Source organism: Sus scrofa, chromosome 6 (assembly GCF_000003025.6).
Source record: "Sus scrofa isolate TJ Tabasco breed Duroc chromosome 6, Sscrofa11.1, whole genome shotgun sequence".
NCBI lineage: Eukaryota > Metazoa > Chordata > Mammalia > Artiodactyla > Suidae > Sus > Sus scrofa.
Window position 1 is genome coordinate 137,541,283 of NC_010448.4, and position 25,390 is coordinate 137,566,672.

Consider the following 25,390-nt stretch of genomic DNA (forward strand, 5'->3'; position numbering starts at 1 on the left):
ATTTTCCAGCATAGAAAATAAATCAAGTATACACTATTACATGAAGTAATAAAACTTCTTGGAAAGAATATAAATATATACACAAATTGAACAGATACATAACACAAAACAATTTTATTTTACAATGTATCCACATGAAATGAGATTCTGTACTATAGACCAAAGGTTAACCAGAGACCAACAGAATCATATAAAAATAATTTAAGGTAAATCTTTATTGACTTATTTTCAACAAAGCAAGTGAAACATGGGCTTAGAATTAAAAAAGATTTTCAAGTAACTTCTGGTCATTGTATAATGGAGAATATGAACATAAAACCCTTAAGTCTACAAAATCACTGGCAAGTTATTTAAATACTAGAATATTTTCTCAATGTAAACTTTGGACATTCTAAATACTTTTACAAGGCAATTTTTTATCATTGGAAAAATACTGAAATTCCAAGGAATCTCTGTTACTTTAATTTTGAGGTCAAAATAACAAAACATTTATTTTTTTCTAGGTTAATGAAATTCAAGTAAGTAGAACTAAGGACAACACATAATTTTAATAAAACCAAGTCTATTATAGAAAAAGCAAGTCATAAAGTTAAACAAATGTAGACAACTACTATTAGAATCTGTTGCATAGGTTTAGTATAGAATACTTATTTTTAAATTTTTACTGGAAAAAAATCTTAAAGCCCTTTCTCTTTCCTGGAGTTTAAATGGTAGATCAGGTTCTAATTACTCAACAATTGTTCATATAGTGATTTTGTTAATTTTTATACCGGCCAATGTGTTCACGGGCTATAATAATCCTTTGAATTTGTGCTGTACCTTCATAAATCTGCAAAAAAATAAAAAATTCATGTAGGTTAAATATCTTCAGTATGTAAATACTTTGATTTACTCATGTTTTGGTACCCTAAGCTCTTTTGCAGTACCACGCGGAATCAAACCATATATAGGGTTTGTTGATTACAGTGGTTCTGAAACTTGATTTTCTGAGACCTATGAAAATGCACAGTTCTCTACAGATTAGTTTAAATTATTACAGAACTCATTTACCAAAATTTTGGACAGTCTTAAAACATCAAAGTATATTAACATTTCCAAAACTGTTTGGAAAATCAAAAGTTTAATGTTGCTAAAATGTTTAACCAATTTTTTAAAACTATTTTTATTTAGTTGTTACTTTCGGTCATTTTCTTTCTTTTCTTTCTCTCTTTCTTTCTTTCTCTTTCTTTTTCTTTTTAGGGCCACATTCGTGGCATATGGAATTTCACAGGTTAGGGGTCTAGTTGGAGCTACAGCTGCTGGCCTATGCCACAGCGACAGCAACATAGGATCCAAGCTGCGTCTTTGACCTACACCACAGCTCACAGCAATGGTGGATCCTTAACCTACAAAGCAAGGCCAGGGATTGAACCCACATCCTCACGGATCCTAGTCAGATTCATTAACCACTGAGGCACGAAGGGAACTCCCACCTTCAGCCATTTTCTAATCATACTTTTAAATTTGATCTTTTCCCCTTGTTACCTAAGGAATACAGTTGTTAAAGAAAAAGACACTGGAAGGATTTGGTTTTGCTCACTTGAGTGTTCCTAGTAGCCAGCCCTCATTTCGTTTAAACTTCTAACCATTTGTTAGTTCAGATGGCACAGAAAAGCAATAATTATAGTCTCCAAGGAAGGGAGAGTATTACCAGGTAAACCTGTAACTTCGGATAAGGCACAAATTCTGGTCCTACGTTTTTTTCAAGGCTAAATTTGAGGGGCTACACTACCTAAATTTCTTTTTTTCTTTAATATGCTATGATTCCACCTCTAGAATTCAAATGACTGGGTTTGTCAAATCATTTGCTAGGGGTTGAGGGAAGCAAGGGATGGTTTATAATTAAACTACAAGTGGATATGGGCATTTATGTCTTATTTATTAAATTATTCCTGTTTTTAAGTTTTTCTAACCATCAATTTAATTTAGAAGAGTCATCTATATCACTTTCTCCTCAGTGCTGGCGTTTTACCCTTCAAATATGATTTCAAGAGTTGTCAGATAAGATTCAAAATAAAATAATTTAATTAAGTTAAAATGATATGCACACTTTTAGGAGAGCAAAGAGTGGATTACAATTAGCTAGGATGTAAAGAATCAAAGAAGGCTGATCCAGATATTGTGTACATATCATTTACTTTGTTAGCCTGTTCTCTCTCTTTTTTTTTTTTGTCTTTTTGCCTTTTTCTTGGGCTGCTCCCACGGCATATGGAGGTTCCCAGGCTAGGGGTCTAATCGGAGCTGGAGCTGCCAGCCTACGCCACAGCCACAGCAACGCAGGATCCAAGCCGCGTCTGCGACCCACACCACAGTTCACAGCAACGCTGGATCCTTAACCCACTGAGCAAGGCCAGGGATCGAATCCCAACCTCATGGTTACTAGTTGGATTTATTAACCACTGGGAACTCCGTAGTCTGTTCTCTCTTGAGGGGTATACGTCAAGGTAACATTCTTCTTTAAGTTAATTAGTTCTAAAGATTTAGGCTCACAGCCACCTATGATAACTATTTCTTTTTACTAGTGCCATAAAAATCTTTAAATAGACAAAAATCTACCACATCATTCATGAATAATACAAACCTTAAGAAATTTAAAAAAACACCATTTTTTCACATTACCTGATAGATCTTGGCATCCCTCATTAGTTTTTCTACAGGATATTCCGTATTAAATCCATTGCCTCCAAAAACCTGAACAGCATCAGTAGCTAACTGATTTGCAATATCTGCAGCATATGCCTTTGCAATAGAGGCATAATAGGTATTTCGGCGACCAGAATCAATCTCCCAAGCTGCTCTCTGGTAACTCAATCTAGCTAGTTCAACTTTCATTGCCATGTCAGCCAGCAAAAATGATATTCCTTGGTGCTAGAATTAAAAAGAAAAAAGTTTAAAGATATTTATTGACTAATTTAAAAGTTGTTTTCCCAGGGACTTTTTTTAAAACTAATTTTAGCTTAAAGACTAGGAAGAAATAACAAATTGAGTTGGATCTTGGATAGGATCTTTAAAGAGAAAAAGTACATTAGTGGAAAACTTGGCCAAATTTGAATAAAAAATACAGTTTTAGCTGATAATATTTTACCAATATTAATGTCCTGTCCTCAATCTTATACTATAGTTTTGTAATATGCTACCACTGGAGGAAGCAGAGTGTAACTTTTTAATATAAAAGATGTATGACATACAAAATTATATTATTTTCAGGTGTGACTTGAAAACCAAGCACACTAAGAAATGAGCACCACTCTAAGTCTAGTAACCATCTGTTAATATACCCAATTATTTCAGTATTATTGACTATATTCCTTATGCTGTATATTACATTCCATTGACTTATTATTATTTTGTCTTTTTGCCTTTTCTAGGGCTGCTTCCATGGCATATGGAGGTTCCCAGGCTAGGGAGTGAAGTGGAACTGTAGCTGCCGGCCTACTCTACAGCTACGTCACTGGCCTGCTTTACAGCCACGTCTTCGACCTACACCACAGCTCATGGCAATGCTGGAACCTTAACCCACTGAGCAAGGCCAGGGAATGAACCTGCGTCCTCATGGATGCCAGTCAGATTTGTTTCCGCTGAGCCACAATGGGAATGCCTGTTTTGTTTGTTTTTTAGATTCCACACATAAGTTAGGTCATATGGTATTTGTCTTTCTCTGTCTTATTTCACTTAGCATAACACTCTCTGGATCTATCCATGTTGTTGCAAATGGCAAGCTTCTGGGGTTTTTACTGCTGAATAATATTCCATTTTGTATATATACTACATCCTTATCCATCAAAGCAGATGGAGTTCCTATCGTGGCTCAGTGGTTAATGAACCCAACTAGTATCCATGAGGCTGCGGGTTCGATCCCTGGGCTTGCTCATAGGGTTAGGGATCCAGCGTTGTCATGAGCTGTGGTGTAGGTCACAGACGTGGCTCGGATCCTGCATTGTGAAGAAAATGGAACCCTCACATACTCTTGATGGGAATGTAAATGCTGCAACCACAATGGAAAAGAGTGACATAAGTTCCTCAAAAAATTTAAAAATAGTACTATCATATTATAGTATGATCCAGCAATTTCTCTTCTGGGTATTTACCTAAAGAAAACAAAAACACTAATTCAAAAAGATAAATGCACTCCCATGTTCACTGCAGCATTATTTACAATAGCCAAGATATGGAAGCAAACTAAGTATCTGTCAATAAATGAATGGATCCTTGACATCCTTGCCAAACTGTTATCAGTTGTCTTTTTGATAACAGCCTTTCTGACAGGTGTGATGTGATAGTTCCCTGTGATTTGGATTTGCACTTCCCTGATGATTAGTGACTTTGAGCATCTTTTCATGCAATACATTATGTGTGACTGGTTCACGTTGTTGTACAGTAGAAAACTGACAGAACACTGTAAACCAGCTATAATGGAAAAAATAAAAATAATTAAAAACACACAAACATATACGCTATAGATATATAGATATCTTCTTAGAAAAATGAATTCAACTAGGAACCATGAGATGGCAGGTTCGATCTCTGGCCTCGCTCAGTGGGTTAAGGATTCAGAGATGCCATGAGCTATGGTGTAGCTCACAGACACGGCTCGGATCTGATGTTGCTGTGGCTGTGGCATAGGCTGGCAGCTATAGCTTCCACTGGACCCCTGTTAGAGACCACTGAACTGCTGAGCTCTGTAGAAGGCAGACTTGGTACAGGCAAGGGCACAATAAGCCAAGGAATGCTTATGGTGGCAATGGTCAGGCATACATGCTGACAGGTTCTAAAGTACAGGGTCTCTGCTAAGATAGAATAAGGGACTAATACAATCATTTTTCTGTCCTGCAAGCAACTGCATTGTGTTCTAGATAAATGCACCAGTGACTCTGTTGCTGGTAGCCTTCTGTAATCTCACGAGGAGGTAACCTTAAAACTGCCTGTGCCTGTTTCTGCCCACTAACCTAATTACATCATCTTCGCTAATAAAAGCTATGTGGGCTAAAGCCTAGGAGCCTTTGTTCTAAGAAACAGAGTGCCTCCTGGTTCCCCACTTTTCTAAAATGTAAAAGTCTTGTGTGTTCTGTATGCCGTGCCATCCCTCTTCAGGATCTCCATTGACCTGCAGCGGTGGACACAGCAGACTCCTAGCCTGGGAACCTCCATATGCCCCTGGCACAACCCTAAAAAGAAAAAAAGGAGCTACAGCTGCTGGCCTACACTACAGGCACAGCAACACAGGATCCAAGCCGCCTCTGCAACCTACACCACAGCTCATGGCAACGCCAGATCCTTAACCCACAAAGGTTAGGGATCGAACCTGCATCCTCATGGATACTAGTCGGATTCATTACTGCTGAGCCACAGTGGGAATTCCAATTAATATTTTAATGTAGTAGTTGCCCAATTACTATTTGTTGAGAAGTTCACAGTGCAAAACATTCCTTAAGAGCTAGAAGTATAAAGGTTTCCAAAACAGAAATTTACTGTTTGTATGGAGCTTTACATTCTAGTGAGGCAGTAAAGAAAGACCATAAACACACATATAATGTTGGGTATTGCTATGTAAGATAAAAAGTAGGATTAGTATATAGAGCGCTGGAGGTGATATTTTACACAGGGTAATTACATTCTTTGGTGAAATGAATGAGGAAGTGGATATTTGTGGGGAAGAGCAAAGGTTCAAAACATCAAAAGGCCAGTGTGGCTGATAGAAGACCATTGTAAGGACTCTGGATTTTTAATCTCAGTGATGAGAAGACATTGGAAGAATTTTGAGCATAAAATGGTTAAGGAAGGGAGTTCCCTAGTGGTCTAGTGCTTAGGACTTGGCATTTTCACCACTGTGGCCCAGGTTCAATCCCTGGTGTAGGAATTGGTCCCATCAAAAAAAAAAAAAAAAAAAAAAAAAAAGAAAGAAAAGAAAAAGTTGAGGAAGAGGGAGATATAAGTAAATTTCTTTCTAAGTATATGTTATTTCAGTGTCAAATCCCAAACAGCATTTTCTCCTCATCCATTTTCCTATCAAGAAATGGAAATCATGGAATCATGGGGAAATGTCATTGCTAACTTGCAATAATAATCAATACAGATGGGAGTTATTCTTTTTTCTCTTTTCTTTCTTTCTTTTTTTTTTTTTATTTTCCCACTGTACAGCAAGGGGATCAAGTTATCCTTACATGTACACATTACAATTACATTTTTTTTCCCCACCCTTTGTTCTGTTACAACATGAGTATCTAGACAAAGTTCTCAATGCTACTCAGCAGGATCTCCTTATAAATCTATTCTAAGTTGTGTCTGATAAGCACAAGTTCCAGATCCCTCCCACTCCCTCACCTCCCATCAGGCAACCACAAGTCTTTTCTCCAAGTCCATGATTTTCTTTTCTATGGAAAGGTTCATTTGTGCTGGATCTTAGATTCCAGTTATAAGTGATATCATATGGTATTTGTCTTTGTCTTTCTGGCTCATTTCACTCAGTATGAGATTCTCTAGTTCCATCCATGTTGCTGCAAATGGCATTATGTCATTCTTTTTAATGGCTGAGTAGTATTCCATTGTGTATATATACCACTTCTTCCGAATCCAATCATCTGTCGATGGACATTTGGGTTGTTTCCATGTCCTGGCTATTGTGAATAGTGCTGCAGTGAACATGCGGGTGCACGTGTCTCTTTTAAGTAGAGCTTTGTCTGGATAGATGCCCAAGAGTGGGATTGCGGGGTCATATGGAAGTTCTATGTATAGATTTCTAAGGTATCTCCAAACTGTTCTCCATAGTGGCTGTACCAGTTTACATTCCCACCAACAGTACAGGAGGGTTCCCTTTTCTCCACAGCCCCTCCAGCACTTGTTATTTGTGGATTTATTAATGATGGCCAGTCTGACTGGTGGGAGGTGGTATCTCATGGTAGTTTTGATGTGCATTTCTCTTATAATCAACGATGTTGAGCATTTTTTCATGTGTTTGTTGGCCATCTGTATATCTTCTTTGGAGAAATGTCTATTCAGGTCTTTTGCCCATTTTTCCATTGATTGATTGGCTTTTTTGCTGTTGGGTTGTATAATTGTTTATATATTCTAGAGATTAAGCCCTTGTCGGTTGCAACATTTGAAACCATTTTCTCCCATTCTGTAAGTTGTCTTTTTGTTTTCTTTTGGGTTTCCTTTGCTGTGCAAAAGCTTTTCAGTTTGATGAGGTCCCATGGGTTTATTTTTGCTCTAATTTCTATTGCTTTGGGAGACTGACCTGAGAAAATATTCATGATGTTGATGTCAGAGTGTTTTGCCTATGTTTTCTTCTAGGAGTTTGATGGTGTCCTGTTGTATATTTAAGTCTTTCAGCCATTTGGAGTTTATTTTTGTGCATGGTGTGAGGGTGTGTTCTAGTTTCATTGCTTTGCATGCAGCTGTCCAGGTTTCCCAGCAATGCTTGCTGAATAGACTGTCTTTTTCCCATTTTATGTTCTTGCCTCCCTTGTCAGAGATTAATTGACCATAGGTGTCAGGGTTTATTTCCGGATTCTCTATTCTGTTCCTTGGTCTGTCTGTCTATTTTGACACCAGTACCACAATGTTTTGATGACTGTGGCTTTGTAGTATTTCTTGAAGTCTGGGAGAGTTATGCCTCCTGCTTGGTTTTTGTTTCTCAGGATTGCTTGGGCAATTCTGGGTCTTTTGTGGTTCCATATAAATGTTTGGATTGTTCTAGTTCTGTGAAAAATGTCCTGGGTAATTTGATAGGGATTGCATTGAATCTGTAGAGTGCTTTGGGTAGTATGGCCATTTTTACAATATTGATTTTTCCAATCCAGGAACATGGATATCTTTCCATTTCTTTACATCTTCTTTGATTTCTTTGATTAAAGTTTTATAGTTCTCAGCATATAGGTCCTTTACCTCCTTGGTCAGGTGTATTCTGAGGTATTTGATTTTTGTGAGGTGCAATTTTAAAAGGTATCGTATTTTTGTATTCCTTTTCTAATATTTCATTGCTGGTATACAGAAATGCGACTGACTTCTGAATGTTAATCTTATATCCTGCTACTTTGCTGAATTTATTAATCAGTTCAAGTAGTTTTTGGGTTGAGTCCTTAGGGTTTTCTAGGTATAGTATCATGTCATCTGCATACAGTGACAGTTTGATCTCTTCTCTTCCTATATGGATGCCTTTTATTTCTTTTGTTTGTCTAATTGCTGTGGCTAGGACTTCCAAACCTATGTTGAAGAGCAGTGGTGAGAGTGGGCATCCCTGTCTTGTTCCAGATTTGAGTGAGAAGGCTTTCAGTTTTTCCCCATTGAGGATTATATTTGCTGTGGGTTTATCATAAATGGCTTTGATTATATTCAGGAATGTTCCCTCTATACCCACTTTGGTGAGGGTCTTGATCATGAATGGATGTTGGACTTTGTCAAATGCTTTTTCTGCGTCTATTGAGATGATCATATAATTTTTGACTTTTCTTTTGTTAATGTGGTGTATGATGCTGATTGATGTGTGTATATTGAACCATCTTTGTGACCCTGGGATGAACCCAACCTGGTCATGGTGTATAATTTTTTTGATATGTTGTTGGATTTGGTTGGCTAAGATTTTGTTGAGAATTTTTGCATCTATATTCACCAATGATATTGGGCGATAGTTTTCTAGAAAATTGTCCATTTCTTCCAGATTGTCAAACTTATTGCCATATAGTTGTTCATAGTATTCTCTTATGGTTTTTTGTATTTCTGCTGTATCCGTTGTGATTTCTCCTTTTTCATTTATAATTTTGGTGATTTGGGTTCTTTCTCTCCTCTTTTTAGTGAGTCTGGCCAGGGGTTTATCAATTTTGTTCACCTTTTCAAAGAACCAGCTCTTGGTTTTTTTAATTTTCTCTATTGTTTTTTGAGTCTCTATTTTATTGATTTCTTCTTTGATCTTTACAATTTCCTTCCTTCTGCTGACTTTAGGACTTCTTTGTTCTTCTTTTTCTAATTCATTTAGGTGGAGGGTTAAGTTGTCAATTTGGGATCTTCTTCTTTTTTGAGAAAGGCCTGGATTGCTATAAATTTCCCTCTGAGCACTGCTTTCGCAGCATCCCATAGATTTTGAGAGGTTGTGTCTTCATTATCATTTGTTTCAAGGTAGTTTTTAATTTCCTTCTTGATTTCCTCATTGACCCATTGGTTTTTTAGTAGCATGTTGTTTAGTCTCCATGTAGTAGGTTTTTTCTCTTTCCTTTTCCCATGGTTGGTTTCTAATTTCATGGCATTGTGGTCAGAGAAGATACTTGAGATAATTTCTATGCTCCTAAATTTATTGAGATTAGCTTTGTGTCCCAATATGTGGTCGGTTCTTGAGAATATTCCATGAGCATTTGAGAAGAATGTGTATTCTGCTTTTTTTGGATGTAGTGTCCTGAAGATATCAATTAAGTCTAACTTTTCTATTGTTTCCTTTAGGATCTCTGTTGCTTTATTGGTTTTCTGTCTAGAGGATCTGTCCATTGATGTGAGGGGCGTATTAAGGTCTCCTACTATGATTGTATTCTCATCAATATCTCCCTTTGTGTCTGTTAATATTGTATGTATCTGGGTGCTCCTATATTTGGGGCATATATGTTGACGATAGTAACATCCTCTCCTTGGATGGATCCCTTAATCATTAAGTAGTGTCCTTCTTTGTCTTTCTTTATGTCTTTTGTTTTAAAGTCTATTTTGTCTGATATGAACGTTGCGACTCCTGCTTTTCTGTCATGTCTATTGGCGTGAAATATTTTTCCCCACCCTTTCACTTTCAATCTATAAGTATCTTTTGTCCTAAGGTGAGTTTCTTGTAGGCAGCATATTGAAGGTTTTTGCCTTTTTATCCACTCAGCCACTCCTCTGTGTCTTTTGATTGGGGCGTTCAGTCCATTGACATTTAAGGTGATAAGTGATAGATGATTATTTATTGCCATTTTGAACCTCGTGTTCCAGTTGATTCTATGGTTCTCCATTCTTCCTTTTTTTTTTTTTTTTTTTTCTTTTTGGTTGGATGGTCTCCTGTTATTATCTGCTTGAGTGTTTTTTTTTTTCTTCATTTTTTGCAAATGCAATATTTGGTTTTGGCTTGTGGTTGCCCTGTTTTTTAAGTATGCTAACCCCTTCCCATAATTGTGTGTTTTAGCCTGATGGTCCTGTAAGTTCAAACACTTCATTACTATATTAAAATTAAGAAGAGAAACATACAAACAAACAAATTTTCCTAACATCCCTTGCCCACATTTTATGGTTTTGATGACTCTTTTTTATTTTTTTTCTTTTTAATTTTATTTTGTTTGAAGCATGTTCATGATTAAATCTGTATGCTGGCTTATTTGAGTGACTGCTCTCTGATTGTGCTTTCCTCAGTCCTAGTTCTTCCTCTTCTTCTTTTTTTTTTTTCTTTTCTTTTTTCTTCCCTTTCCTTCCTTTCTTTTTGGTTTAGAGAAGCCCTTTCAATATTTCCTTTAACCCGGGTTTTGTGTTTCTGTATTCTTTAAGTTTTTGTTTGTTGGGAAAAATTTTTATTTCCCCTTCTATTTTAAATGATATTCTTGCTGGATAGAGTATTCTAGGTTGCATATTTTTTCCTTTTAGCACTTTAAATATCTCTTGCCATTCCCTCCTGGCCTGTAGTGTTTCTGTAGAGAAATCAGCTGATATTCTTATGGGGGTTCCCTTGTAGGTAATATTCTGTTTTTCTCTTGCTGCTTGAGGATCCTCTCTTTATCACTAACTTTTGCCATTTTTATTATGATGTGTCTTGGTGTGGGTCTATTTGGGTTCAGTCTGTTTGGGGCCCTCTGTGCTTCCTGTATCTTGAACCCAGTATCCTTTAGATTTGGGAAGTTTCCATCGATAATTTCTTCAAATATATTTTCCATCCCCTTATCTTTTTCTACTCCTTCTGGAATTCCTATTATGCGTAGATTGGCCCACTTTATATTATCCCATAGGTCTCTTACATTGATTTCCAGTTTTTTGATTCGGTTTTCTGTCTGCTGACCTGATTGGGTGATTTCCATTATTCTATCTTCCATATCACTGATTCGTTCTTCTGCATTATTCATTCTGGTTTTTACTGCCCTTAGTTCAGTTTGCATCTCTGCAAATGAATGTTCTAGTTTTTCTTGGCTCCTCCTTATATGTTCTAGTTCCTTTCTGAGGGTATCTGCATTACTGTTCATATCTTCTCTTAATTTCTTCAGTATTTTCACTATTTCTCTTTTGAACTCCAGGTCTGTCAGACTGCAGGGATCTGTTTCATTGTTGGCTGTTTTAGGTGAGTTCTCCTGTTGGTTTGACTGGGGGTGGTTTCTCAGCTTCTTCATCTTGCTTGTTGTTTTCTTTCTCCTGAGGGAGCTGTACTCTCCGTTATCGGGCAGTGTTTGCCTTGTCACTGCCGTGGAATATTTCCTGAGGGAGCTGTACTCTCCGTTATCGGGCAGTGTTTGCCTTGTCACTGCCGTGGAATATTTCCTGAGGGCTGGCGTTGTTGGTCAATCTTTTTTGAGGCAGTGTGGCTTTTCTGGAGTGTTGATGGGGCTAACAGGGTTTCTTTGAAGCAAAGGAGGACTTCCTGAGGGCAGACAGGACTGGGAGGTCCACACCACGATGGTAGCAGATTTCACTTGGTCATACAGAGCTTGCTCTGGTGTTTTTAGGCTGTGGGGTTCTTGCAGGGGGTTGGCTGTGTTGGGCAGCTGCTCCTCAGGAGTGCAGCACCCCCTGGGGGCTGGAGCAGCTATCTGGGTCACTGAGAACTTAAGAGGCTCTTCCCTAGGGCAGCCCAACTCAGAAGGACGGCCTGAGAATGTAGGCAGATCTTTTCACAGTCTGGCCAAGCTTGTTGCAGCTTTTCTGGGCTGCAGGGGCTCCTCCAGGGGGCTGGTGCAGCTGAGCAGCTATTCCGCGGGAGTGGGGCACCCCCTGAGGGCTTGTGTGGCTAGCAGGGCCGCTGAAAACCCAAGAGGCTCCTCCCCGGGGAAGCCTGACTCAGAAAGACCGTCTGAGATCTTTCCCGACTCGGCCAGGCTTGTTGCAGCTTTTCTGGGCTGCAGGGGTCCTGCCTGGAGCTGGCAGTCCTATGCAGCTGATCTGCTATAGCTCGGCACCCCCTGGGGGCTTGGGCGGGTAGCAGGGCCGCTGGAAATCCAAGAAGCTCCTCCCCGGGGCAGCCCGACTCAGAAAAACCGTCCGAGAATTAGGCAGATCTATTCACGGCCTGGCTAGGCTTGTTCTAGCTTTTCTGGGCTGCAGGCCTTTTCTCGGGGGCTGGTGGTGTTTGGTGCTGCTCTGCGGAGGTGTAGCCCCTCCAAAGGGCAAGCAGGCCTGTGCAGGGACAGCCCCTGTGGTGGTAGGCTTCAGGCAGTTGTTGAGGCCAGCCCTCCTGGATGGCAGGCAGCCCCAGGTTTGGCAAGAGCGTAGGGGGTGGCGGGGGTGGGGGGAGGGGATGCACTGGAAAGCACAGCTTTCTGTTAGCTAGCAGGCCTGTAAGCTTGCTGTGGTGTCGGGAGTATTCTATGGGGACCCACCCCTTCTTTTCTCCCCTCCCCAGCATGGGCGCAGACCAGGCTCTTCTCCCAGGTTCCCTCTGATGCGGCTTTCCACTTCCCCGCCCTTAGAGTATTGCTCCCTTCCTCTGCAACAGCTTTGTTTTCTAGTCTCCCAGGCAGTCTCTGCCCCATCGAACTTGACAGACCGGTTTCTAGACCTCCCAAGCAGTCTCTGCTCCTCCCCGCCCCACTCCAGCCCTTTCTCGGGGACCAACCTCTGGAGATGAGGTCTCGGTGCAGAGCCTCCACCCAGGCGTCCCCTGGCCCTTTCTTGGGGACTAACCTTCGGAGGCAAGGTCTCAGTGCCCAGCCCCCACCCAAGTGTCCCCCGGCCCTTTCCCGGGGACTAACCTCTGGAACCGAGGTCTCAGTGCCCAGCCCCCACCCAGGCATCTCAATTTTTGGTGACTGTGCCTGTAGTTCAGATGGTCCGTTCGGTTCTTGATCGGCTTTTCAGTACTCCAACTTACTGCTACACTCTTCTCTGCATCTGGAGATTCCTCTGGTTCGTTTGATCTTTCCCCCGAGTAGGTGACCTTCCAGGTTGCGGGATCCCTTTCTCCTCCTCAGTTCCCTTTCAGGAGCACCTGTCCTGCTCGGATTCACCTTCTCTCACTCTCCTCTTTTCTCCCGTTCTGCCCAGTAATGTCATGAACTTCTTGCCATTATTGGAGTTTAGGTTCCTCTCCCAGCGATTGGTTGCTGTTCTGTGCGAATCATTTATTCTGTAGATGTGCTTTTTTTTGTTGTGTTTGTGGGAGAGGGCAATGTGTCCCCCTACTCCTCCACCATCTTGTCCCGTCCCCCTTTTCTTTTCTATTTTTTATTGGTAATTCCTGTGCATGTGTAAGTTCCTAGCCCTGGGATCGAACCTGTGCCACAACAGTACCTCGAGCCAGAGTAGTGACAATGCTGTGTCCTTAACCCAGTGAGCCACCAGGGAACACCTAGGAGTTATTCTTAACAGATTTTTTTCGTATCATTCCAAACAACTCCAACTTCACCCAGATGGAGCACTCTGACTAGACAAAGGAATAGGCAGTTATTTCCATTAAGAGATTTTACCACCCAGTAATTTGTTATCAATGTGACTAGTTTTACTCATTGGTAAGGAAACTTACTGTGCTCTGATTTTTTTTTTTCTAGGGCCACACCTGTGACATATGGAGGTGCCCAGGCTAGGGGTCAAATAGGAGCTACAGTTACCTGCCACAGCCACAGCCACGCCAGATCCAAGCTGTGTCTGCAACATACACCACAGCTCACTGCCTATCCCACAGCCACAGCAACTAGAGATCCGAACCACATCTGCAGCCTACACCACAGCTCATGGCAACACCGGATCCTTTAAAACACTGAGTGAGGCCAGGTATCAAACCTGAGTACTCATGGATACTAGTCAGGTTCGTTACCACTGAGCCACAATAGCAACTACAGGCAGAAACTGGGGGATTTAAAAAATGATTTTAGGCATTCCCATCATGGCTCAGTGGAAACAAATCTAACTAGTATCCATGAAGATGTAGGTTTGACCCCTAGCTTTGCCCAGTGGGTTAAGGATCCGTCATTGCCATGAGCTGTGGTGTAGGTCGGAGACATGCTCAGATCTGAGTTGCTGTGGCTGTGGTGCAGGCTGGTGGCTGCAGCTCTGATTCGACCCATAGCCTGGGAACCTCCATGTGCCCCGGGTGCGGCCCTCAAAAGCAAAAAGCCACAAAAGCAAAAAACAAACAAAAAAACACCTGCCCTGATTCACATTATCTTCTCCTTACCAAAGCAGAAATAAATTATTTTGTACTTAAAAGATAATTTTCAAATATTTAGGTGGAAGTGAATGTTTTTACATTTTAACAAAGCAAGTATACTATTAATTACCTCTGCAAGCAGCTTTCCAAAAGTTTTCCTCTCCAAGGCATACTTGGTAGCTTCATCCAAAGCTCTTTGTGCGAGTCCCACAGCACCGGCTGCTACCTAGTATTTCAACATTTTACAAAAAATAGGTTAATGTTGTCTTTAAAACATACAGTATAATGGCTGTTTGCCTCAAATTCTAAGTGAAGGATTATACCTTAAGACCTAAACCTTAAGACAATAAAGCATTTAAACTTATATTACATATGAATTGAAGGTTAAGGGAAGTCATTTGTAAAGCACAGGATCACACCTAGAGACAAGTCATTCCTTCTGTTTAACAAGGGAAAGCCTCTCAGGGGAAATATTCCTAATTAGAGAGGGGGCAGAAAATAAGTACACATCAGCAGGAATAATGAATTTAAGTGTGAATGGCTTCTTTGCAAATCTAACTATAGTAATTTTTTATTCGCTAAAATAATTTTTATAACAGATAGCAAGAGTACTGAAGAATTCAAAAACAGAAAACAATCTCTCTCCATTCTTAATAAAAGAAGCAAATATTCAAAAAAAAATATACACCAAGCATATGATGTTAAAACTATTCACTGTAATAAATAAAAAGCCTATAAAGATTATCAAGCCATGTAACTTACCGGAGGTCTGGTTTTATCAAAAGTTCCCATTGCAATTTTGAAACCTGCTCCCTCACCAGTTAAAACATTTTCCTTAGGCACTCTCACATCTTCAAAGACAATTCCTCTTGTATCTGAACATCGTTGGCCCATATTTATTTCCTAACAAGGAAAATTATAATATAATATAAAGGAACATTTTTTAGCTAGCATGTATTTTTGCTTTAACCACTGTTGTATGACTTTCTGCAATGATCTTAAACAGAGGTGGACAAACTAAAGCCTGCAAACCTGTCTTGAAAGACAGCTTTACTGGGGAGTTCCCTTTGTGGCTCAGTAGTTAACAAACCCGTATAGGATCCATGAGGACTCGGGTTCTATTATCCCTGTCCTTGCTCAGTGGCTTGAGGATCCTGCGTTGTGGTGAACTGTGGTATAGGTCACAGACTCAGCTTGGATCCAGCGTTAATGTGGCTGTGGCGTAGGCCAGTGGCTACAGCTCCAATTCGATTCAACCCCTAGCCTGGGAATCTCTATATGCTGTGGGTGCAGCCCTAAAAAAAAAAAAAAAAAAAAAAAAAAAAAAAAAAAAAAAAGATAGCTTTACTGGAATTCAGTCAAGCCTATTCCTTTACACATGCTCTATGGCTACTTTCTTACTACAATGGCAGAATTGAGTAGCTGACATGTGGCTCTCAAAACTTAAAATATTTACAACATATTCTGGATCTTTACCAAAAAAGTTTATCAATTCCCCAGTCTAAAACAATGTTATACAAACTTTGGAAACGATAGTAGTCTAACATCTATATGTATTTATTATCTAGAGTGACAAATTTCATTATATGTTTGAAGACTACATCAGTATAAGCATTTAACAAACATAATCTGCTTTGGAAAAGTAATATACTGGGTAAAAGCTGAATTTCTGTTCTTTTGGTTTTCTGCTATTTTAGGGCCACACCCGTAAAACATGGAGGTTCCCAGGCTAGGGGTTGAACTGGAGCTGTGGCCGCTGGCCTACACCACAGCCACAGTGATGCAGGATCAAAGTCTCTTCTGAGACCTACACCACAGCTCACCGCAACGCCGGATCCTTAGCCCACTGAGCGAGGACAGAGATCCATCCCAAGTCCTCATGGATTCTAGTTGGGTTGGTTAACTGCTGAGCCATGGCACTAACTCCAAAAATTAACTACTTTAAATATACATCTCAGATGTGGCCATTAAAAGGAAAAAAAAAAATGAATGAAAAGAAAACAAAAGTTCCCTGGTGGCCTGTTATAGACCCAGCATTGTCACTGCTATGGCTTGGGTCACTACTGCAATAGGGCCTGGGAATTTCCACATACCTCAGCTGTGGCAAAACAAAACAAAACAAAACCCTCTTATATTAGCAACATGATTCCATTTTATTTTATAGGCCAACCTTAACCTGCTGAGCCACCAGGAAACTCCTCCTCATGTAACTATTTTTTTTGCTTTTTAGGGCTGCAGCCACAGCATATGGAAGTTCCCAGGCTAGGGGTTGTATCAGAACTGCAGCTGCCGGCCTACACCACAGCCACAGCAACTTGGGTTTTCAATTTAAGATCTTCAGTAAGCATCATTTCACCCTGTAACATCAAACACAGCTTTATTTTTACTGCAATATAATACAAACAAAATGTTTTCAAATATGGTTACTGAAATAACAATTTTGAAATTTACAGTTAATTGGAGACCTTAATCACTGATAAATATACATTTTACCTTTCTTCCAATCTGCACTCCTGGGGTATCTGCTTCCACAATAAATCCAGTAAAGGCTTTACTAGCAGGAGCCTTTGGATCCGGATCAGAACGAGCCAATAAAAAATACCTAATACATATTTACATACACGATAAAGAAAATGTATCAGTAGGTAACAACATATGGTTATTGTCATCTTAGTTATTAATCCAACAATTCTAATTATTTTTACTATTACTTTATTTTTTCACTTTTTTAAGGCCACACTTGTGCCATATGGACGTTCCCAGGCTAGGGGTCAAATCAGAGCTGCAGCAGCTGGCCTACACTAGCACAGCCACAGCAGTAACTAATCCGAGCCGACCTGCAACCTATGCCACAACTCAAGGCAACGCTGGATCCTTAACCCACTGAATGAGGACAGGGATCGAACCCGAATCCTCGTGGATACTAATCGGGTTCTTAATCCGATGAGACACAATGGAAACTCCTACTCTTATTTTATAGATGAGGTAATGAAGAATCAGAGAGGTTTAAAAGCTTGCCCAAGTCACACACCTATAATGTGGCAAAGCTAGTATTCCAACTCAGGTTTACTTTTTTTTTTTTTTTTTGCCTTTCTAGGGCCACACCCATGGCACATGGAGGTTCCCAGGCTAGGGATCCAATCGGATCAAACCCAAGTCCTCATGGATGCTAGTCTGGTTCGTTAACCACTGAGCCACAATAGAATTCCTGGTTTACTTCTTAGCTGATACGGTATTTAACTTATTTATTTATTTAGTCTTTTTGCCTTTTCTAGGGCCACTCCCATGGCATATGGAGGTTCCCAGGCTAGGGGTCTAATCAGAGCTCTAGCCACCGGCCTATGCCACAGCCACAGCTACGCAGGTTCCAAACTGTGTCTGCAACCTACACCACAGCTCACAGCAACACCAGATCTTAACCCACTGAGCAAGGCCAGGGATGGAACCCGCAACCTCATGATTCCTACTCGGATACGTTAACTACTGAGCCACAACGGTGGCTTTTAATGGTAGTTCGAGCTATAAGTAAAAATTCCTTGAATCAAGATGACAAAGTTTGTATGCATTGGAATTGACAACTGTTTTCTTTCCCAAACTAGTTTAAGTATTTAAAGGACAAGCTATCTGGAAAAGGAAGGTAAATGATGCTGCCTGTGAAAAGAAATGAGATAGATCCCCTATGTTTGAACTACTGTCCACTTTGTGCAGCAAAAATCAGTGTTTCTGTAATAACTGAATTATCATGAATACCTGCTGAATTTTTCCCAGCTTAAAAAATAAAACATGACAAAAGGCACAACATCATGTAACTCTTGTTCTAAATAACCTGGTACAGGAGAGTTTTTTAAAAAATGCCTTAAGCGGAGTTCCCGTCGTGGCGCAGTGGTTAACGAATCCGACTAGGAACCATGAGGTTGCGGGTTCGGTCCCTACCCTTGCTCGGTGGGTTAAGGATCCGGCATTGCTGTGAGCTGTGGTGTAGGTTGCAGATGCAGCTCGGATCCCGCGTTGCTGTGGCTCTGGTGTAGGCTGGTGGCTACAGCTCCCATTAGACCCCTAGCCTGGGAACCTCCATATGCCGCGGGAGCGGCCCAAGAAATAACAAAAAGACAAAAAAAAAAAAAAATGCCTTAAGCAAGAAATTTATTTTCTTTCTTTTTTTTGTCTTTTTAGGGCCACACTCGAGGCATGTGGAGGTTGCCAGGCTAGGGATCTAATCCTATCTATAGCTACCGGCCTATATCACAGCTACAGCAGTGCCAGATCCAAGCCTGTCTGCAACCTACACCACAGCCCACGGCAACCCTGGGATCCTTAACCCACTGAGAGAGGCCAGGGATCAAACCTGCAACCTTGTGGTTCCTAGTCTGAATCATTTCAGCTGCATCACCACGAGAACTCCAAGAAACTTATTTTCTATGCTTAAAACTAATAATCTAACATTCACTCCACAGTTTTACTTAATAGCAGTTTAAAAAATATTAAAAATTGTTTTCTAGTTTCATATATTACCTAATTTGTCTTACTACATGAAGAATTATACTTAATGAGTCCTTAAAATTATGAAAGCTAATTGCATTGTTGGATTTCTCTCACTTTGTTACATTTTAATTGTTTCTTCGCTTTTTTATTACTTGCTGATCTTATGACGACTTACCTAACCTAAAGGTAACTACAGCATTCTATAACACCGGACACTCATAAAGTGATTGATAGATATGTTTAAAATAAATAACTTTCTGGAAAGCTAGCTCACTCTTAGGAACAATGCTTTGCCAGAAAACAGCACCAAAAAGCACACGTATTGACTGAATCAGAACATTTGCAGATAAGAGAGCCCATTTTAGTTCATTATTCCAATCACAAGGTCCTTCTTCTAGAATTGTCTACTTATATATTTGTAGTGATGAGTAAATACATTGTTTTCCATTTCCATAACTTAACACATATCAGACAGAACTGTTGAAATGCTTGTCCTTATGTTGAACTATACTCTAAATTTTTCTCACTTTCACCCATTAATTCTAAACTGGCTTTCTGAAGCAAAAACCTACAAATCTACTCTTCTGTGTGACATTATTTCAAAAATTTCAAAATTCTTCCAACACAACTCTTAATGGACTATATTTTCTCAGCTCACTGTAAAGCAGGACATTTACCTGCCTTTAAATTTATTCTGTTTTGTTATTCTATGTCTTAAAATGAGTTGCCTCGAACTGTTACCATTTTATTCCGCTTATCTGATGCTACTACTGTTACTTCAGCAAGAAATTACATTAGCTTTTTTTTTTTTTTTTCCTGCTTCTTAGGGCCGCACTTGCAGCATATGGAGGTCCCCAGGCTAGAGGTCTAATCGGAGCTGTAGCTGCCAGCCACAGCAACACAAGATCCAAGTCAAATCTGCGACCCAAACCACTGGCTCACAGCAACGCTGGATCCTTAACCCACTGAGCAAGGCCAGAGATCGAACCCACAACCTCATGGTTCCTAGTTGGATTTGTTACCACTGTGCCACAACGGGAAGTGCACCTTAGCTTCTTAGATGCAGACAAATCACACTGTTGATTCCTATCAAACCTTCATCTTTTTTCCTACAAATAATGCTACCAATATGTTTTCCTTCAACATTTTATATTTATACAAGTGATTTTATGACCCTTTGTTGAACTTCTTGTCGTTATTTTTGGACCTATATATTTGAAACGTAAAATTCTGTCCTCTCTAAAAGCTAATGCTTTATTACTCAGAATCAGAGAGATGTGTTATATCAATGGCTTTCCTTTTTCCTTAGTGTCTTAGGCGGGACAGTTCCAAGGAGGTCCTGGTTCAGCGGCGAGTAAGCCAAGTAGATGGAGCTCTAGCTTTCCTAGTCAGTTTCCCTAGGTCAGGTGTTTTGTTTTACTTTACAAATTAAACTTCTGAGACAATCTGAAGAAAGACTTCAGGACTTTGCATAGTGTTTGAAAATCACTGAACTATTTGTATTTATTATATTTATCTTAATTGTGGTGATTTAATATTAAAGGAGAGAGAGGGAGATTCAGAATATAAAGTAATTAAGAAGCGATACACAGAAATGTTTTTTATATTTTTTTCAGAGATGTTTTAAACAACATACCAATTAGCTTTTCCTCCATTGGTTATCCACATCTTCTGGCCATTAATAATATACTCGTCACCTTTCTTTTCTGCTTTGGTCTTTATCCCAGCTACATCAGAGCCTGCTCCTGGTTCTGTTACACAATAGGCCTATAATATACAGAAACAAGAGGAAATAATTAAATGTTAACTATTAAATTATGAACCTTTAGAACCAGGAGAGTATTTTATTTTTCAGCCGGTATTTTAAATATTTAAAAATATCTAAAAATAAAATGTTCTTACGGAATCAAACTGCTAAAATATAAAAACATTTAACAAATTTTTTTTTTTTTTTTTGCTTTTTAGGGCCACATCTGTGGCATACGAAAGTTCCCAGGCTAGGGGCTGAATTGAGGCTATAGCTGTTGGCCTACACCACAGCCACAGCAACATCAGATCCTTAACCCAATGAGTGAGGCCAGGGATCAAAACCTCATCCTCATGGATACTAGTTGGGTTTGTTTGCGTTGAGACACAATGGGAACTCCTTGATACATAATTTAAAATCAGATGAAGAATACCAATAAAGTACATTAAAAATTAAAATGTTAGCTACCCTCAGTCAAGTTAAACTCAATTTCACACGTATTCATTAATTCAAACATTTATTGAGTAGAATCTACCATGTACCAAGCTATGATGGAGGATATGGAAAAGCCAGAGAGGCCTGTCTTCAGAATTTTTACTATCTAACAGTGGAGAGTATTAAAGTCATACACAATGAGCTTAAGAAACTATCTTAGCTTTAGGGTGTCAGAACCTTCCCAGAGGTGTTGCTTAAATTAAGCCTAGAAAAGGAAATCTTAGGAGGTAGAAAAAAGGGGGAATTTGTATTCCAGGAAGAATCAAACTGCTATATACAATGATACCAAGATAAGAAGCCAGGTTACTCAGTGCCTCTCTCTCTTTTTTTTTCAGGGCTGCACCCGTGGTATATGGAGGTTCCCAGGCAAGAGGGTGACAGATTTACCTTTTAGATAGTTTATTATTAAAGAAGTATAAAAGACAGATTTAAGGTGGGATAATAATACTTTTTACTATCTTCCAGGTATCACTCTAACTACCTGACTCATATAAACTTCACAATAATCCTGATGACACAGGTACTAGGTATTTACATTTTATAAATAAAGAAACTGAGACACAGTGAAGTTAAGAAATTTTCCCAAGTTCACAGACCTACTAGTTGGCATAGTGGAGTTAGGGACACAAATTAGACAAGAAAGAAGGCTTTAACTAAGAAGCAAGATAAGGGAAGAAGATAAGATGAAGTTGAGATTTGTGGTGTGAAATCCACAGGATGAGATGACTAAATAGGATGCTGGGGAGCTAAAGTGGGTGTCAGGAAGTTTCCAATTAGGGATAGTCTAGAAGAGAAGCCATTCTAAAGAGTGGGGAGAAAATAATTTGGTTTGGGACACATTTAGCCTAAAGTATTTAAGTTGAGCCAAGAAGAAATGTCTAACAGATAAGTGCATGTAAGAGGGTAAAGCTCAGGGGAGAATTAAGGGCTGAAACTGGAAACTTTAAATAGACTACTCAGCAAATATACCAAAACTTAACACCAGATGGGGAGACTGATTTGGCAATTTTAGTCAAGAGTAAGCTTTATGTGGGAGTGCCTGTTGTGGCTCAGCGGGTTAAGAACCTATTTTCCATGAGGATGTGAGTTCGATCCCTGGCCTTGATCAGTGGGTTAAGGATCTGGCACTGCCGTGAGCTGTGGTGCAGGTTGCAGTTGTGGCTCAGATCCTGTGTTGCTGTGTCTGTGGTGTAGGCCTGCAGCTGCAACCCTATTTTGACCCCAGACCAGGAACTTCCATATGCGGCCCTAAAAAGCAAAAAAAAAAAAAAAAGAGTAAGCTTTATGTAAATGAACAGTGCTAATGCTACAAGCTATATTTATAAAAGTATAGTATCTAAAATAAGAGTGATAGAACATCCTACTCTGTACTCATCAGACCATGCTAGAGTACTATATTTCGCTCTATAACATTTTTGAGTCAGTGATTACTAAGAAGGTGATGGGATTTTACCCATGTGTTATATGAAGAAAAGATGAAAAAATTATGGCCAATTAGTTTTGAAAAGACCCACATTCAAATACCTGAAGGCTATACAGCCAAGGAAGAGAATCTGGCACGCGCGCGCGTGTGTGCGTGTCTGCGTGTGTGTGTGTGTGTGTGTCTGTGTCTGTCTGTCTGTCTGTCTGTCTTTTTTAGGGTCGCAACCACGGCATATGGAAGTTCCCAGGCTAGGGATTGAATGAGAGCTGTAGCCACCGGCCTATGCCATAGCCACAGCAATGGCAGAACCCGCCACCTCATGGTTCCTAGTTGGATTCATTTCTGCTTAGCTGTGAAGGGAACTCTGAGAATTTCAATTGACAGGAAAAAACTACTGTGAAGTTATTCAAATTTGTTGAACACCTATTATGGTATCAGGTGGTGAAATTATAAAAGGAAAAGACACAATCCTTTCCCTCAGGGGCATGTAATCTAGATGAGCATTCTAATGGTCAGAGATATTTCCAAACAGAGCTGCTAGAAGGTTGTGACTCCCAGACATGAAAACATGAGCTACATGCTCTTTCTCACAGGAGTATTTTAGTAGAGGAGATTCAGGTGAGTTAACTAGATAACATTCCTACCTAGAGATTCAAAGATTTTTTCAATGTCATTACAAAAAAGATATACAAATGAACTGTCCAGAAAAGATAACCCTTTAACATACCAAAATTGTATATTTTAAGTACCTTCAGAAAATCTCCCTCCCGAAATATGCTATCAGACATTCCTATGTTTTGTAACGAGACATAGTTTTTACAGCTTATGTATGAAGTGTATGGGTCTGTGTGTTTCTATACAAAATGGCTGGTTCTTCAGAGTTGCTCTTATCTGACTGTTTTCTAGTAATTAAGATTAATTTTACAATGCATTTTCAGCAGAAGCCTTTTTTTTGTTTGCACTGCAATCTGTTCTCTTCATCACACTGTAAGCTAAGCAAATTAGTAACATTCTTTTATACATAATTATGAAGAATTTATTATTTACTTATTTTGCACAATCCTATGAATTTTATAATTTTGTGAATACATTTTGGGTAAGGATCTACCAGATTGCTAACTTATGGGCTGGAGCCCAGTTTTTTTTTTTTTTTTTTTTTCTTTTTTCTTTTTAGGGCAGTACCCTGGGCATGTGGAAATTCCCAGTCTCGGGGTTCAATTGGAGCTGCAGCTGTTGGCCTATACCATGGTATAGCATCTTCGATCTAGCTCATGGCAACTCTGGATCCTTAACCCACTGAGCGGGGCCAGGGATTGAACCTGCATCCTCATGGATCCTAGTCAGGTTCTTAACCTGCTGAGCCACAATGGGAACTCCCAGGAGCCCAGCTGTATTTACTATTTTATTCCCAGTCCACCTTGTATTCAAATATTTAAAAGAAGGAGTATAGGAGTTCCCATTGTGGTTCAGTAGAAATGAATCTGACTAGTATCCATGAGGATGTAGGTTTGATCCCTGGCTTTGCTCAATGGGTTGGGGATCAGGCATTGCTGTGAGCTGTGGTGTAGGTCAGAGATGTGGCTCAGATCCCAAGTGGCTGTGGCTGTGGCACAGGCCAGCAGCTGTAGCTCCGATTTGACCCCTGGCCTGGGAACTTCTATATGCTGTGGGTGTGGCCCTAAAAAAAAAAAAAAAAAAAAAAAAAAAAAAAGACGAGTATAGCATCATACTTTTTTTTTTTTTTTTGTCTTTTTGCCATTTCTTGGGCCACTCCCTCGGCATATGGAGGGTCCCAGGCTAAGGGTCTAATTGGAGCTGTAGCCACTGGCCTACACCAGAGCCACAGCAACGTGGGATCCGAGCCATGTCTGCGACCCACACCACAACTCACAGCAACGCCAGATCCTTAACCCACCAAGCAAGGGCAGGGACCGAACCCGCAACCTCATGGTTCCTAGTCCAATTTGTTAACTTCTGCACCACGACGGGAACTCCCATCATACCTTTCTTTATTAGTGTTTTTTGCCTTACATGCTAACAGGACTAGAGGTAGCTTATATAATACATGGTTTTGTTTTTTGTTTTTTGCTTTTTATGGCCACACCCAATGTGTATGGAAGTTCCCAGGCTAGGGGTAGCATCGATGCTACAGCTCCCGGCCTATGCCACAGCCACAGCAATGCGGGATCCAAGCTGAATCTGTGACCTCCACTGCAGCTCACAGCAACACCAATCCTTAACCCACCAAGCAAGGCCAGGAATTGAACTCATGTCCTCATGGATAGTAGTTGGATTCATTTCCACTGTGCCACAAAGGGAACTCCTAATACATGTTTTTTTAAAAAAACAGGATGAAGTGAAAATAAAGATAAAACCATTAAATATGTCTTTCTCTCCTGGAATTAATCTAAAAGATTGTTAATGATACTTTTCTGGCATTCTGAAAACGTCATAAGTAGGTTATCTTTCTTCTGGAAATAAGCAAGAGGTTTATTTTATGACACTTTCTTGGCATCCCAGAAACATCACTGCACCTAAATATGCTGCTTTTGTCTTAACGTGTTATAGCTCCACGTATACATGTAGACTGAAAAGGAAAAACAGCACACTTATTCCCTTCTTTAAATGTGAAATAGAGCATCAGCTGCATACTCACACACATCAATGGCTCCTCAGTCATTCTCCCCAAATATTTCTTTTGTTGTTGATAATTTCCACCAATAATAAGGGGCACTTGCTATTAACCAAAGAAAAAATGACATTAAAAAAGCAGGATATTTTCAAATTAGGTATGTATACTCAAAGACAATAATTCAAAACAAGAGAACTATTTTCTCCCTAGGGTAAGTCCAAAGAATTGGCCTTTCTTCTGCCTCTATGTTAGAGAGCTAAAACCATGAGGATGTAAATTTGT

At 39.8% G+C, this 25,390-nt stretch overlaps 1 protein-coding gene across 1 annotated transcript in view; it reads right to left on the minus strand.

Moving 5' to 3' along the window:
- Positions 199 to 25,390, minus strand: part of ACADM (acyl-CoA dehydrogenase, C-4 to C-12 straight chain) — a 34,064-nt gene continuing 8,872 nt past the window's right edge. Inside the window, 7 exon segments of the mRNA NM_214039.1 lie at positions 199 to 829; positions 2,659 to 2,907; positions 14,460 to 14,555; positions 15,092 to 15,232; positions 16,823 to 16,931; positions 20,448 to 20,578; positions 25,133 to 25,213. Coding sequence (NP_999204.1) covers positions 758 to 829; positions 2,659 to 2,907; positions 14,460 to 14,555; positions 15,092 to 15,232; positions 16,823 to 16,931; positions 20,448 to 20,578; positions 25,133 to 25,213 — 879 coding nt within the window. The 3' untranslated portion in view covers positions 199 to 757.